At 38.6% G+C, this 17,444-nt stretch overlaps 1 protein-coding gene across 1 annotated transcript; it reads left to right on the top strand.

The window, feature by feature from the left end:
- The first annotated feature begins 82 nt into the window (after positions 1 to 82).
- On the top strand, positions 83 to 10,439 carry gnl1 (guanine nucleotide binding protein-like 1). The gene is made up of 12 exons (XM_004077992.5): positions 83 to 305; positions 1,334 to 1,481; positions 2,902 to 3,038; positions 3,130 to 3,281; positions 4,868 to 4,939; positions 5,332 to 5,524; positions 7,092 to 7,190; positions 7,517 to 7,699; positions 8,514 to 8,692; positions 8,919 to 9,099; positions 9,459 to 9,599; positions 9,703 to 10,439. Exons 1-12 carry the CDS (start codon positions 233 to 235, stop codon positions 9,966 to 9,968), a joined length of 1,824 nt encoding a protein of 607 aa, XP_004078040.1. The 5' UTR covers positions 83 to 232; the 3' UTR covers positions 9,969 to 10,439.
- Positions 10,440 to 17,444: the final 7,005 nt, after the last annotated feature.

Genomic DNA, 17,444 nt, shown 5'->3' on the forward strand with positions numbered 1-17,444 from the left:
ATTGTGTTTCCTAAAACGTGCTTCTTTAGGTCTTGTTTTGAGTAGATGCGAATGGTTTCTTCCACAGTTCTCCGCAGTCCGCATTGGTTGTGGCGTCACTGAAATGTGGAGGAGTCGAGAAACTTCACTCATGTAAATAACGGCAATTAGAAAGCCGTACTAAGTGGTCGTTGTCAATAGAGTACATATTTCTTTGGGTATTTATTTAAAAAGACCAGATTTTTCTTCGAAAATGCCTCGGAAAAAGCCATTTAGCAACAAACAAAAGAAGAAACAGCTCCAAGTTAAGCGCGAGAGAAAGAGAGGTAACATACATTTGCTAATAGCGTTAGCATGCAGGCATTAGCCGCTAGCTTCACGGCTAAGTTCAGTGAGTGAACGTGCGTAGTACATTTTATGTTGTATAACTGAGTTACATATGCCCATTTCGCTATGATTGTGTTGTCCCTGCTATAAGAATAGTTGTGGTTATTCGGCGACATATTGTTGAACTTGATGAGTATATGTAATATCTGAAGTTTGCTTTTTTGTTACCAAAACAATGAACGCCGGTTAAGTGGTCTGACTGACTGCTAAAAAAACCTGAAAAGATTTAATATGTCATGTATGCTGTCATAAACTAACACTAACAGATACGTTAGACGAGTATCTTAGCCGAGCTTAGTTAATAAGTCATGGCATGGCACCTGAAATGTAAAACTTCTCTTTCTTGCATGTCGTTTCACTTATTTTACAAGTTCCTCCTCTATTTCTTCTTTGGTTATTTCACATGTCAAACACACCAAAGAAAAATATAAAAACACCCAAATAAACGGGAGTATATGTCTATGATATAATGTGTTTTTGTTCTTGGTTTTTTATTTATGCATCTTCATTTTTTACACTATATACAATAGTTAGGATTGGTCTTTTGTTTTCAGTGGAAACACAAACGGCACAAATGTGTTGTGTTCCTAAATAGACGAACTGTATAAGGCAGTCAGTGCAGGAAAGTGTACCGTAAATAACTAAGATGTCATTAAATAAAAATTATATTTTCAGTAAGTATATTTCATGCGTTATGCTTCATCATAATTTAATTATGGGGGAAATGTTGCTTAGAGTCAGCTGCAAAAGAAAGAAAAATAAAGTAAATTTTTAAATTGAAAGATTAAAATAAGTGAAACCTTAGAAAAATATAAAGTAAGGCTTAATAGGATGATTTATTTACTGACCATAACATTTTGAATATAAATACTTTATGATGTAATATTTTCAGATGGCTTCAATTTAAAAAAAAAAAGTAAAAATAAGTTTGTTCCCTTTCAAAAATGGTGCTAACCTTGTCCTTTAGGTGACACGGGTTCTGGCCCAAGCAGCCGCAATGCCAGCGTGGAGCGAGGAGGAGAGCGTCAATCAGACACATCAGATAGTGAGACGACAGACATTAGAAAAATAAATCAACAACCTGTTAGTCAAGAGGTTAAATATGATCCAAACAGGTAAGTTACTAATGTTCATGCTGACGTGCAATTTGTGTATGAGCCAGTTTTTATTTCATTTTTAGTACCAATTACATGCATGCATCCATCATCTGTAGCTGCTTAATCCAATTGTAGAGTCAAAGGATTGCTGGAATTTATCCCAGCTATCAGAAGGGGAAGGAAGTGAACATTCTGAACAAGTCATCAGCCCTTTACAGAGCGCAATGACATGCAGACGTCACCCCTGAAACCCTTCACACATGCCAAAATACAGTTACAAACATTTATAAGTTACATATTATTAAAGTTATGGCTTGCTTATGTGTGAATTCCATGCCAAAACAAAGGACAGCTCAAAAGATTATATATTAAAAAACATTGTAATAATAGTAAGAAACTGTACATAAGCCAGACACTCAGTCACATCATTTTAATCTAAAGAATAGCACCTTTGTGATGCGAGCTGGAGTGTGCTTTGAAGCTTTAATGCTACAATATATCAGGACGTTAAGATTGTAAAAAGAAGTTTCCACTCTGGATGGAAAAATCTGTATTACCGTTTTTCATGAACAGCAATCTGAACCTTGAAAGGTTGTTATAGAGAAATCTATTCTGCTTGTTCTACATTCAGAGACAGTACTGTAAACTCTATGCTCAGGCAAATATGCTGATGAGAAAATTCAGTGCATGTTCTCTTCAAGTGAAGTGTTCGCTGTTCAGAGCTTACTGCACTCCTCTGTATACGGCCCCTCTTTGGTGGAACTATGGACGTGGGACATTCCACAAATTCTTAGTGGCCTATAATGATGCTTTTAGGCTTCTGCTACAGGTGCCCAGGTGGTACAGAGCCAGTCAGCTGTTTGTGGACGCTCACATCCCCACCTGTGAAGCTCTACTGCGTAAGCTAACTTACAGCCTCATGGAACGCCTGGACAAATCTAAGAACTCAATTATCATGTCTCTGACTGATCCCAAAAGAAGCTCATGCCGCTACACTTCTGCCCTAAGGAAACACTGGATACAGCGATTATACTCTTTTTAAGTTATATCTTTTTACTTTTTATTATAAATACTGTATTTGTATCTTATGTTTTATTTTATTCTCTTTTCTTCCTATGGACCACCTGAGTCTGAAATAAAAGTTTGATATGATACAGAGATTGCCTGAATCTGATTTGAGCAGCAGGTCAAAAGGAGCAATAGGAAAGAGGATATTTCAGCAATTTTTGACATAAATTTGGTTTTACACGAATGCAAAAAAAAATTTCAATGTGTTTTTAAGTTTAGAAGTTGAACCTTTAGACTTTTGCATTCTTAATTTGAATGCATTCTTAATTTAGAGAAGCAAAAATTAACAGAAAAGTAGGAGACAAGAAAAAAAATCTTGTAATAAGATGGTGAGTATCACCTTTAATTGTTTTTCATTCCTATATTTTAGGTTTCGACTGCATTTTGAGAAGGAGAGTAAAGAGGAGGTGGAAAAAAGGAAGAAGCTGGCCAGAGAGAAGATTCTTCAGGCAGTGTGTGATAAGGAACTAGAAGTTGACATCAATGAAATCTACCCATCAGATAAATGTCAGTCTTCATGTTAGCACTGTAATGGGCATTATGGGACAAAAATCGGGTTTCCTGTTTGACTTGCTAAAACTTCACAATGTACTACCAGGTCTTTCGTTTCCACGACGACCATCTTGGACCTACAACATGACACGAGACAGCTTGTTGAAGAAAGAAGAAAAGTCTTACAGAGATTACCTGGATGACATGCACTCCAGAAATGCACCTGGCACTCTCAGCCACTTCGAGCACAATTTGGAGGTAAAGTTGTCACTGTTGGTGCTGAATTTTGTTTTTGGGAAGTATCAAATTTTATGCTTTATAGAGATTTCCTTTGGTATTCATTTAGCTCAGAGTATGAATCAATCAAAAACCAAAATCTATTGTGCAAAAGGTCATCTGGAAAGTCCTGCAGCTCAGATGACTTTAGCTGGATGTACCATGAAAGTCCTTCAGGCTGCTGGTAGTCTGTTTTATGTCTGAATGTGCTCCATCATAGGTTTTGGGTTCAAAATGATAAATTGACTGTAAAATAGTCAGAATTATTGAGAGTCAGATAAGAGCTGCTTTTTTTTTTGACAAATTCTGAAGAAGCTGAAGCAAAGAATGATTCAGATTGACAACTGAACTTATTACTGCAATTATATTTTTTCTTTAAAAACGCTACAGTCCTCTCTCTACAGGCAATTTCTACACACATCATATAAAAAATAAAAAGCAAAATATTTTAATGTTTGATTCTCTTCATCAGTTCCATTTTGATATATTACTCTTCTGTTTGGAGCTGTTCTCCCCTTTATGTGCTGTCCAGTCTTTAGTGAATGAGTTACTTGTGTTCAAAATATCTCACTGACTGATCAATGTCTCTGACTTCTTATCAATCAAGTGTATTAAAATACAATTTGTTTTTGTTTGTAGTAATTTGTTTGTAAGATGAAAAAATAGTTCATTCATCTTCTAAATACCAGCGCGGTAGAGTGTCCGCCCTGCGACTGGAAGGTCATGAGTTCGAAACCAGGCTGAGTCATACCAAAGACTCTTAAAATGGGACTCAATGCTTGATCCTCTGCTTGACAAGCATTGGGTTGGATTGGCAGGTTAAACTACCAAATGGTTCCTGAGCGCAGATGTGTCTCCAGCTCACCTAGATGCGTGACAACTCATGGCTTTATTCCCGTTACTGTCCCTTTCGGTGTCACGGGGGCGACCTGTCCCGACCACTCTGACAAAGGGCCACAAACACACTTAGACAATAAAGAGTAACCAATTAACGTATGAAGCATGCTTTTGCATGATGGGAAGAAGCCGAAGGAAACACTAGGAGAACATGCAAACTCCACACAGAAAGGTCCGTTGGTGATTCTGTTTCCGGACGTGAACCTTCTTGCTGTGAGGCAAGACCGCTAATGCAGAAAAGCAATTAAGCAATTTTCATTATGACTAATTGGCTCAACTGTTTGTGGACTGTAAAACGTGTATCAACTATTTTGTATTGATATTAGTATTTAATATCAATGAAGCAATGTGGTTTTATGTTTTTTTGTTATTTGAATAATCTCATTAGTCAATAACCATTAAGTGCCTATATTAGTAATTTTATTAGTATTGACTTGAGTATTTTAAGCCTTACTTAAAGTAAAAGAAAAGGCTTTTTTGTTTAAATATAGATTCAAATTCATATTGATGTCTTTATCTCTTATTTATTCTTTAAATCAGTGTTTTCATCTTTTTTTGTTACATTTTAAATTTTTTTGCATTGGTCATCTTTGTAGTTTCTTTTTTATTTGTTAAATGTTTGAGCTGAATGTTATCCAACAATATAAATTTGTTTTTGCTTTGTTTTTTAGACATGGAGACAACTGTGGAGAGTTTTGGAGATGTCAGACATCATCTTGCTTATTGTTGACATCAGACACCCGGTAGGTCAGAGTATGAAGTTTTTGGCTTTGAAGTTTTGGCTATAAAAGCTTTGAATTGAGACTCATTTTTAAAGCACAGTCTTTTTTACTTAAATTGAGTTTTGTGATTTTATATTTTTTGCTTGTTTTTGTAGATCTTTGATCCATCTTATTTTTTCTCATTTTGAACTTTAAATCCATGTTTTACCTTATTCCATTGAATGAAAAATGTAATTCTTACATCCACTATTTTATTTTATCAAGTGCTGATGATACTTTAATTTTAATAGGGAATTTACATTATTCAGCTTCAACACACCTACTGTTGCTAATATAATACTATAAATAAAGACTATCTAAAGTTTTTGTCCAAAAGACAGTTTTACAGAATGTATGCTCTCTAAACCACCCAGGTGCTGCAGTTTCCTCCAGATCTTTACCATTACTTCACAAAAGACCTACAGAAGCATGTGATCCTGGTGTTGAACAAGGTTGACCTGTGTCCTCCTCCACTGGTGATTGCCTGGAAACACTACATGGCCTCCCAGTTTCCAAACTTGAATATAGTGTGCTTTACCTCACACCCTGGACAGCCCTACAGCACAGGTGAGAAGAGAGTGGGAGGTGACAGTAAAGTATTAGATAATTGAAGGATGCAGATAGTTCAGATTAACCTGCCTTTATCTGTATCTAAATCAGGGGTGGGCAAACTTTAGGACTCGTTGGCAACAAAGGGTTCTAAAATTCGATAGAAGGGCCAAGACAGGAGTAGATGCGTGGAATGTGTTTTCGTAATCCACTTTATTAAAACAAAAGTAAATAACATGAAATCTGGATAAAAGAATGCTTTAGTTTTGATTCAAATTAATATATTTAAATATGTTAAAACATAACCTTTTTTGAGTTTGAAAAACTGGCTTTTGTTCTTATTATAGAACCATTTGCAGCACTTGATGTACCTCGTGTAAAACGCAAACTTAGAGAAATGCTGCATTCATGTGGTGTTTGAAAGCTCAGAAAAATTAAAAACAGCAAATCTTACAGCACAATACCCCATAGATGCACAATAACTCTCTGCACTTAAACAAAGGTCAATTTATCTGTAGTGCACCATCTATAGGGAGACTTCCTAATTAAATATTAAACATTAATAAAAAACATTAATGAGGATTATAAATATAATTTATTCCAGTTTGGCGGGCCAGATTAAGTAGATATAGGTAATTTAGCAAATGGCACCCGGCTGTAGGTTACTCTCTGATATGTCTAATTTTAAGCTACTCATGCCTTTCTTTTTTTGTGAAGCCCTTTCGTACCCTGAAGGAGATCTAAAGCTCCATTCATTGATTCATTCAAACATTCATTCATTTATAATCCTTTGAATAAAATAAACAACACTGTTTATGAAATAAAAAATAACCAAAAAGCTTTTTGTGATCTTCAAAGAAAAAGTCAGGAAAAATAATACTAATAGGCTACATTTAAAATGTAACTAATAAATAGGCTTTCCTCTCCCGTCATAGTCCTCTCAGACTTTGCAGGGCTGCAGCTCCTCACACATCTCACACGTGCTAAACTTGACAAATAAAACTGAGCAGCTGCGCTGTGTCCTTCACAGCTGTGAAGTCAAATTCTTCTGTCTCCTGCTGCAGCTGGGCATGTATATGGATTATATATCAGTACAGCAGTCCCTCAAAGTTCAAACCTTCATATCAAAATCATCCAGGATCTTAGAATGAAAACAACAATCTGATCGTAACAAGTGTTGCGTGCATCTGTACAGAAGACACGGCAGGAGATTGATTGACAAGGTCTCCAGCCAATCAGGACATAGAACATGGTGCGCTGTTTGAACAAAAAAAAGTTGTAGCATAATCACACTAAAAGAATCAGTGAGACCGCAAAAGATGAAATGCAATGTAGAGAGGGAAGACGGTCTTCTGTTCTATTTGACACAGATTATTAGGGGGCTTCAGATCAGGGCACAGATTGTAGAAAAGTGGTTTTAGATGTCATTCTATGCGGGTCTCGATCACGTGGCCAGATTGAAAGAAAACCAAAAGGCATCTCTGGTATTGTTCAGCGGGCCGGAGCGGATAGTTTGCCCACCCCTGATTTAGACCTCCTTGTCATTCTTCTTTTTAAAAGTCATTATCTTCTCTGTTTTCTGCAGTTCTCCAGAAGAAAAGGACAGGGAGGAAGCCTGGCTGGAGTGATGCTGGAGGTCTATTAGACATTTATAAAGCCTGTCAGGAGATCACATCAGGGAGAGGTGGGAGACAAACTACCTGTCTTTTGTCAGTCAGAACAGGGATCTATCTATCCAAGCTAAAAAAAAAGTATGAAAACAGAGATATAACTGTTAAACAGAACGTAGTAAAGTGTGATTTCATTAGAAAGCTGGTTCCCTCTTGGTGCTGCATAGCAGCTAAAAGTATCTTCACCCTGAGTTTCTACCAGTTGACTGCTTCCTGCTTCAGTCTCCACACTATTAAGTGTTAAATTCAGGTTTATATGTAGTCACTTGACTAAGAACTCAACAAACACTTTTTCTGATATCTTCAATGTTTTTCACCTTTTTTGTTCTTTTCTCCTCAGTCGATATTTCTAGCTGGGAGCACAAGATTCAGAGAGATGCTGTTGCCCAGCGACTGGATGATGAGCATCCGGATGAAGAAGCAGAGTCTGTGCTTGTGGAGCATCAAAGTGATAGCGCTATGGAAATGAGCAGCTCATCTAATGAACTTTACAAAGATGGAGTTCTCACATTAGGCTGCATAGGTAACATTAGTAACACCTTTGTGGACTAAACATAGGAACACATTTATTGGTATCTCTTTGATGACTGAACCCAAAACAGGGAACTAAACTACTAAAAAAAACACAAGTAAAGTTATATAAAAGTATTTGTAATTGAAATTGACTTTGCTTTTGAATATTGCTTGACAAAATCATTTTAAAAGCAAACTTGTGAAGCAAGCAAGGACAAAAATGATGCATGCACTTGACTCAGTGTTGTTTTTACAATCAACACTCACTCACACTCACTCACAACATCTGAGTGAAGCTGCAGTCTCAGAAACATCAAACTGTTCAGAGATGGGCTTGTGGCTTTAAATTGAACATGTTTGTCTAGGAGTTTCTTTTCTGTGGTCAATATTGTTCACCATGTTACTAAACAGCACAAAGACTATTGTCACCCTTTAAACAGGCAGCCTGACTGATAACACCGTGGAAAACACACAAGATGCTAATTAGAGGATACACTTCCCTATAGTTTTCTGAGGCAGCTTTATTTTTATTTATGGTTGTTTCGTTTGTTTCTGTAGAAAAACATTATAAAGCAAATGCCGGATTTTCATTTTTTTCTTTGTAGTTTTTATTTATTTAGGCTTTTCTCCGTTTATAGTTAATACAGTGACCCTTGTTGGCTTTTCTTGTCATGGTTGGTTAATTTGTTTGTATGACAAATCTTGCATAGGTCCTCTTTGTAAAAAATAAGGAAGAGAAAGCTTCTTAATTGATGCTCATTGACTATTTATAGTTGTTTTGCACATTTTCCATTATGTGATCCAATCATTTTTTGCTTTTCTAGGCTTTCCAAATGTTGGTAAATCGTCTATAATAAACAGCCTTGTAGGAAGAAAGGTGGTGAGTGTTTCTCGTACTCCAGGCCACACCAAATACTTCCAGACATACTACCTCACTCCAACAGTTAAACTGTGCGACTGTCCTGGACTGGTGTTCCCTTCTCGGGTCAATAAAGAGTTACAGGTACAACCCCCACACTCCCAACCCCTCAAAATGAGCCCCTGAATGTCAAGCTGACACTTTAGTTATCTTTTTTTGTTTACTTTTGCTAAACTATTGATGGGATAAAAGTGGGTTGATTATGTCTTATTTTGTCTTTTTCCAGTTTAAAACATGTTTGTCAGTTAATACTAGAGGCCATTGTTTTTATTCATCACTGCTGTGTTTTTATTGTTTTTTTGCCCCGCAGATTCTGTCAGGCATTTACCCAGTGTCTCAGCTGCAAGACCCCTACACCTCAGTGGGTTATCTGTGTGAGAGGACGCCTTTCCTCTCTGTGCTGAAGCTCAAACATCCCAGTCTCCAAGATGAACCGCAGCGAGAACAGGGCGCCGAAGAGCCCAAATGGACTGCCTTCGACGTATGTGAGGGTAAGGAATGACTCCGGCGGAGGAAATGAAACATTAAAAGTGTTAGACCGTTTGAGGGTGGGATTCTCCTCAGGTGTCTGTCAAGTGGGAATATGAAGGATTTGCTGGGAAACAAATTTTATTGAGTTTATCCATAGCAGCATTAATGATAAAGGGCCACAGCTTCATGTTGATAAGTAAGCTGTAGAGGGTTGTTAGAAGCATAAACATTACTTTTATATGGTAGAGGTTCATAAAGGACCCAATTTTTTAATTTAGGCTATGGATTATGAAAGTATAAAAAAATGGTTCAGTAACGAAAAATAAATCAATTCTGTGCCTGACTCCGCCTTGAAAAGTCTGTTTTTTGTGCTCCTCAGCTTGGGCAGAGAGGAGAGGTTACAAGACTGCAAAAGCCGCTCGTAATGATGTTTATCGCGCAGCAAACAGTCTTCTAAGGCTGGCAATTGATGGCAGGCTGTGCCTCTGCCTCAGACCACCGGGCTACAGCTGCCTGAAAGGTAAGACAGGTTTCTGTTCATTCACCTTTAATGCTGACAAGATGCTTAAAGTCATGGGAGGGTGGATTTACGTGAACTTTGAGCATTTATTTGTGATTTACAGAGCATTGGGAAAATCATGTCGACTTGCAAGAGATTATTGCTCTCCAAGGAAGAGCGGCGAAGGTGGAAGGAGCAGGAGAAAGGGAGGAGGATGAGGATGAAGAGTCCAGCTCAGAGCCTGAGGAGGAGAGAGACCGGGATGCAGACGATGATGAGGATGGAGACGATGAGGATGAGGGGTGCGGCTATCGAAGACAAAAGAATAAGAACCCACCTGTCTTCACTACGAACATTTTCAATGTCCTTCGGGAAAACAAGTATGAGTGAGAGATGAGCAGACTCCGCCCATTCCTCCTCCTCAGACCTCTTCACTGCAGTGCGATTTCTCTTCCCCCTTTTTTCCTTTAAACCTTCATTCCTGTCAACAATCTCTACTCATCATTCTTTTCTTCCGCATATTTGCAAAAGTCGTCATCATTCAACTGGATTTATTAACCTGCAACATACCAGCTGACATAAACGTGCTGTGCTGTGCCTCATCTTTGAGTGTCTGTCCTGATCCTTCAAGTAGGTTTGGTTTGATGTTTTATGATGACTCTTCAGAGACAGACAAACACACAAAGTCCCCAGTTTCCTGAGTTCTTATTGGTTTTCAGAGTTTTCATCAGAAAGTGACCTCACAGCTGAGATGCCAAAGGCCAAGGAAGAACTATCAAGCAAATCAAATGTACAGTTTGTATGTTGTCATTCACTGGAGTAGCTATTCTGGCACTCGGAACTATAAATATAAAAACGAAATCTTGACTGAATGCTTCCTTTAATTACCACAGCTGGGACGAGACCCTGAAGATACAAAATGACAAAAGAAGAGCCATTAAAACACTTCATTCTGATATTTGCTCTGATTGGAATGCCAGCTTTTTTTTAAATTCAATTTGAAATTCACATCATTTATAGTTGGAACTGTTTTTCAGGTGTGGAAAGGGCCTTTTCTATCTGAATTGCTTCATGAGGCAGAATCAGGAGTTGAACCTGTAGTGTTTTAACTACTAAAATACTTTGTTTCTGTAAAGAATTCTCCATCTTTTCTTCAGGATTTGGCTGCAGTTATGTCAGATTTATATGACAACACAGTCTGCGGTTGCTTTCTCCTTTACCTTTGCTTTCTGAAAATAGTTTTGTTCTTTTTTTTTTCTGCCATGCTGTAAACTGAAAGTCAAAGCAGTTAGCCTGTTTTGTTTGGTAAAAAAAAAGAAAAAAAACAAGAGAAATGGCTATGGCTTAGTCCCTTAACGCTTCACTTCATTTCGGGGGTTAAAGTGATTTTCTCGTTGTTGGGCTGTTTATGTGAACTTCTGGGGCGAGATGCAAACAGAACTGGTGCAAATAAAATCAACCCCTCCAAACCTCCATCAGTCACCTGCCAGTAAGAGTTTAGCCATCTTTCATGAAAAGATAACATTAGAAGTGTAAATGTCTAAATTAATGCTTTAAACACGCACCGTTTTGTGTTATTTAATACATTTACCCTTTAAGGGATAATATTCTTTGCATGAATGCAAAACATTGCTTGTGATTTTGAGCATAAGTGAGTTTTTTTTCCCCCCCCCAAATTGATTTTCTGGCAGTAGATTACTTAGGTCACGCAGGGCTTTAAGTAAACTACTTCTGTTTCCCTTTAGTTTTCCCATGTGGAGTTGAATAGGTAAACACATTTTTATTTTTGCTTTCTTTGTAACTTTTTCCTATCTTTTTTCTAGTCTAAATTAGTTTTTTTTCTTTCAGTCTTTTTTTTGTTTGGATTTTTAAGCATTTTCTATTTTTAATTCCAAATGAACTTTTTAAAATATTTTTAAAACCATAAATTGCACCCCCCCCCCCTTTTTTTGTGCCAAATTGCCTGCACTTTGTGCAGCAAAAAGAGTGTCTATGACTAAATTTAGAAAAACAGAAGGTAAAGTTTCTCAGTTACTGTGTTCAGGAGTATAAATCTTTAAAGTGTGAATGCACATTTTCTGTCCATGTCTTTTATCAAAACGGAAGTCAGATTTTTTAAACAGGGTTTTATGTATCTGGCCCTCTAAGTACCACCATGACATGCAGCCCACTCAACCTGTTGGTCTAACCTAGACATTTTCTGCATTTGCAAATATTTTTGCACAGCAATAAATACAAAATCTTTTTGTCAACCTATCTGTCAGGCTATCTGTCCTGCCCCCCCCCCCCCCCCCCCCCCCCCCCCCCCGTGTGATGAGAAAGTGGGATCATGTCTGGGATGGGACGGCCCTCGCTACAATCACGAGTGCTGTAATATTATTATTTTACCCACAATTATGCAATAGTTATCAAGCCAACAAAAACACTACCGTCCTGTAGGAGAAGCCGCTGTTTTAGATGTATTGTGGAATTTATTATTAGGTTGAATTAATAAACTGATGGATAAATGCTTGAGAAGGTTCTGTCTCTAAATAACCATAGCAGAGCTGCTTCTGTGATTCAGAATAAATAAAACTATTATGTCTGTTTTTGTTTTTTTCTCTTTATAAATATATCTTTAAATTCCCACTCCAATGATCTTTTGATTTCTTTTAAAGCATTCTCAGCGGTCTTTCAATTATATTTATGCTGTTTTTAGGCAAAATTTTTCAAAACAGTCGTTTTCTGGGACTGTTTTTGCTGAGTGGTGATAGTTCATTAAAATTTGCCTCTGAGTTTGGGGGGACTGTTGCTGAAAGCTCTCTGTTTACACACTCCTAGCTTACAGCCCCTCACAACAGCAACCTAACGCTACCGGTGCAACAAAAATGGCAAGTGATATAGGAGCTATCCAGCCATACAGTTTTGATCCAGATGACAGCTCAGACGAGGAAAACAACGGCTTTTTTTCGTCTGCTCCTGATTTACAAGGATTTGAATAAAGACGTGCTCAGAAATGCTATTTTAAATGTAAATTTCTTTATATGTATCTTCCATCAGAGAAACGCCACAAGAACACGACTTTTATCTCATCTTTAGGCATGTTTATACTGAGGTTTTACCCCAACATTTTTCTTTTTATATTTTTAACTTCGAACAGAATTCTTGTTTTTATAATTGTTACTAATCATATCAATTGCAAATTAAAATTTTAAAGCAGATTTCAGTGGAATCATGTTTTTTGGCCAAAACCAATCAAACATTGGCACTGACCTACTCTTCCATCATAGAACATTTCGTACTGGTTCTAAGAGATTTAAGTTATACTAGTTTTACAAAAGCATGCATACAAATTATACTGATTAATTAATTAAACTGAAGCGCATGCTTCACTGCAGGCCTGGCGACCCCCTCACCACACGGCCTGCTGGGGCTTGAACACCTTTTTTTGAAGGAGTTTGTTTGTGTTGGGGAATGGGTTTCACCCCACAGCAGTGAGTTATCACCACAAGGAGGTAATGTTCTGCATATAACAGCCTCATGTATTTAACTTATTCAAAAATATTTCTTGTTTGTTTAATCAATCAGTCAAACCCCAAACAATATGTTATTGGCAGACTGTCCTGACTGGGGAACATATCTACTTTTGAATACTTTCACATGGTTTTATGGGTTGTGTAAGACTGTCTGCCATGGCTGTCTATACTTCAAATAAACATATTGACAGCATTTTTCACATTGTGCTCATTTCTCAACCTGAAGTATTGATGTCTTCAGACACGGCTCTGAAGCAGAGTCTTGTGGAAACCAGTTTCTGGCATAACAGCATGAATTTGTAATGATGGATCACTGGGTTGATGCATTTTTAGATTGATGCCAGTAGGTAGCGTGTGTAACAGTTGAAGGTGATTTTTAAAAAAAAAAGAGTCATATTTCATTATGATCAAAACAAAAAAACAAAAAAAAAGACAGCACTGCTTGGCTTGTAATTCACTTTTAGGAGGCATATGAGCTCCAGAGGGAAACGGGAGGATCAGTACTTTTTAAAAAGATGTGTTATCCCAAAAATTGCTGATTGTATTTACAAGAGTGGAACATTTCCCGAGGTAAGAGAGCAGCTGAAAAGAACACAGCACTTCTACCTTTATACATTTTAAAACAAATGATCACCGTGCTCCAATCATTTCCATTCTCATCGTTTCCATTCTCCATGCAGCGATGGGGCGGTCGACCCATGATCGTAAGATTGCAGGTTCAATCCCCGCCTTGCACGGCCATGTGTCATTGTGTCCTTGGCCAAGACACTGAACCTCACCTTGCTTCTGGTGGAAGGTTGGCGCCAGTGTTTGGCAGTGGACCAGTGTGTGAATGTGTGTGTGAATGGGTGAATGGGTCTGTGTCTGTGAAGTGCTTTGGGCCTTCGAGGAAGGTAGAAAAGAGCTATATAAGCATACACCATTTACCATTCTCAAAAAAGTGTTTTATATTTGCAACTTCATTCCTCTTTAGTGTCAAATTTCCAGTCCTACTGCCCTCCCCAGACTTGTCATAGTAAATCTAACTGCAGCTCATTATCCAATTAGGCCTGTCGTGACCCACTGGGCACCATTCATTAGCAAACGGAGACAGGATGATTAAAGCAATCACAGAGGACGCTCATAATGATTATTTACAGTTGGAAGTGGGTGTGAAGCCTTTTCTCCTCTTTTTTTGATGCAGGGCCCAACTTGCATGGAAGTCAGTGCAGCTATTTGTTGATAAGATAGATTTACTGTGACGGGGAGGGGGAAGCGGGGACTCATCTGGAATCATTTCCAGTTCACAGGCTGAGCTATGAGCTGCTTAATTTCCTCAGTCGTGTTGTGGCCTTCCAAACCTGCATGGCAATAATTACAGGCAGACAAAGACCCCAGATTTACTGGGGCGCGACACCATAAATTGTAAACTTGTTAATTAAATACCGATGTGTGGAATTTTTGGCTGCCAGCATTGGCCGCACCGGCGATACCCATGTGGTTTCAATTTACTCTTTCTTTTTCTTTGGTTTCTGATTTTATTTTTATTTTTTTGACGGAGTCAGGTTGTTGCGGGGACTCTTGCGTTTTAAAAACCCTGCTCTCTGTTTGACCTCTGCTCACATGCGGGTGAGAACAGGGTGGAGTGAACTGATATCGTTATGGAGCCACATCATAAGCAGAGGAGAAACCTCATTAAGTCTGCTTTCAATGTCCTCCGCTGCATTTCACCAAGGTGTTCAGGGAAAGTTGTAAAAATGTTTCAGGGTGAAGGAGGACACGTTTGTTCTTTAAAGACAAAAAAACGAAGGCGTCCCAGCTGACTGTGTGGAAACAGCCTTGCTGCAGCGAGCCTCATTAAAGGAAATTGTGGTTCTATATCTCTGCTGGCAGGTACTGCCCTGTGGTCACTAGAGGGCTATCAAAGCCTGCAATGTGTGAGAGACTCTGCTGCTGTTAATGCTCAGGTGCACAGACCTGCAGGCTTCTTTCTGTGCTGTTCCATGTAATGCAGCACAATTTTACAATCATGCCCAGTTTGGACCCCACTTTTTTAAAAAGCTATTACGACTGGAAGCAGCTTTTTCTTGCGTGTTATCAGAGTGAGAAGAAAGCATTTCTCTAGCTGTTTGGTTTGATAGGTTGGTAGTACAAATCCCACTTGGATTCCCTCAGTCACACGCACAAACTGCACTGTCCGTATTATCCTTACTCTCACATTTGCACAGACACACTGTGATTTATAACTTGGACAGTTGTCCCCCGCCCACAGTAGCGCTGTGGGAGGTGGCGAGGATTGGATGTCTGGCATTGCTTGTTTGTTTCCATTATCATAACCAAGAAGGATGTAGATAATTTCACTGGTGCTTTAAAAAGCTGTTCAACATGTGATTCTTCCTCTTCAGTTTGGTCATTTGGATCTCAGAATGAGAGAAGTTTTCTGTGTAATGCATCACCCCAGCGTTACAGGGAGCATTAGGTGTAAACTTTTTAGAACACAAACCTATTTAGATTTTACTGTAAGAAATGCTTCACCTGATAAACTGAAACCATATTGTACCCCCATTAGGAGAAAAAAAACACTAGTTTCTAATCCAAAAGTAGAGTTTTGTATTAATTTCTGTACCTTCAAATGTTTTTCCATCAATGTAATGAAAAAATTAGTAACCCTTGTGCTATCCTAGGCACTTTAACACTTCTGGCAGCAATGCTGGGGCTGGACAGTGGTGTAGTGGTTAGCACTCTAACCTCACAGCAATAAGGTCCTGGTTCAAATTCCAGCAGGGACCCTTTCTTTTTGGAGTTTGCATGTGTTCCTCGTGCATATGTGGGCTTTTTCCACGCACTCCGGGTGGAGTGCAGGTTAATTGTCCCTAGGTGTGAACGTGAGTGTTTGTGTGGCTCTGTAACAGACTGGCAACCAGTCCGGGGTTGTGCCCCACTTTTGCCCAACAGTAGCTGGGATTAGCTACAGAAACCCTATGACCCCAGAAGGGATTAAACAGGTTTGGAACATGGATGGATGGATAGGAGCAATGCTGTTTTTAGAGAGATATTACCCAGCTATAAGCTTTTTTATGGCAGTCTGTACTGAATGGAAACAAAAGATTGAGCAAGAAAACACACAAAAATCAGATTTTACAGAGGTGCAAAAGTAATCATTTGATAAACTCTAAAATTTGATCCATCCCTCTTTTACAAAATAATCTACAGTAACTAAAAATCTAAAGTTACCTGCAAATAAAAATTTAAAAACTGTGGGTGTCTGCTTCTGCACGTATTGTTCGTGTTCATGCTGATAGATTTTCCTATGATCATGCACAGCCTACTGTGGTTTGGTGGAGTATTACATAAAGGACTTTTATCTGCAATAGATTGGTTTCCTTTGGTAAAATATCTCCCTATTGTGGACTAGAATAAAAGACAGTTTGAAGCACGGCTATGCAAGACAGCACCCTCACACAAAAGCTCCCTGCTGTACCACACCCATGTTTGCAAAAGCTTCAGGGAAACTGCAAACAGGGAAAAGGCGCCAGGCTGTGAGGGATTTCTTTACATGATCCGTGGTCGAGATTCATTCTTCCACACAAAAACAAAATTCCACAGTAATACGTTAAAAAAAAACACAACACAAAACAGCAAAAATAAATAAATAAATAAATAAATTGTGATGAACGGCCACATTCTGTTAAACAAAGACGCAACAGAAAGAGCTAACAGCTGAAGATATAAGCCTGCAAGCAAACCTGACAGAGCGTTCAGCCCTTTAGTATTATAATTGTGTTAGCAATACCATTTTAAAATGGTTATAGCCTTTTGGCAGCTTGGTGCTACAAGCCTATGCATGCGAATGCACATTTAAAACTGGTAGGGAGTCTGCACTGTTACAAAGATCTAGGCCAACCCAATTTATAACCAAAATTTCTTGCAAATGTTGTGCCCTAATCAGTATTTACTGCATCAAACGACAAATTGCACACAAAGCAGCTTCCTCTTATTCCTCTTATTCAGCGTCCAGCAGTTGGCTTTGTTTGCTCAGAGGACTCGTGCTTTAGTGAGGAAAGTGCTCTGTGTTTGACACTCTCCAAAAACATTCCTGCCAGTTCAAACTCACTGGGATTCCCTGTTTGGGACACTGCATGCCACTTTGCTTGTTTAATTGTTAAAGCTGATCGTGTGAGCTTGCAGCTTTGTGTGTGCCCCCTTGTGTGTGTTTCTCTGCCTGGTGATGCATGAATGAATCTTCTTAGGTTACTGGTTTGTATGTTTGTCTGCGACCCCGCTTGGAAGTTGGAGCCCCTGTGTCAGTGGGTATTTTTAGCACCACCTCTCACTGCATTGCAATGGCACTCATTTGCACCCTTTCCGAAGT

Source organism: Oryzias latipes, chromosome 16 (genome assembly GCF_053564925.1).
Source record: "Oryzias latipes strain Hd-rR chromosome 16, Olatipes_Hd-rR_3.1".
NCBI lineage: Eukaryota > Metazoa > Chordata > Actinopteri > Beloniformes > Adrianichthyidae > Oryzias > Oryzias latipes.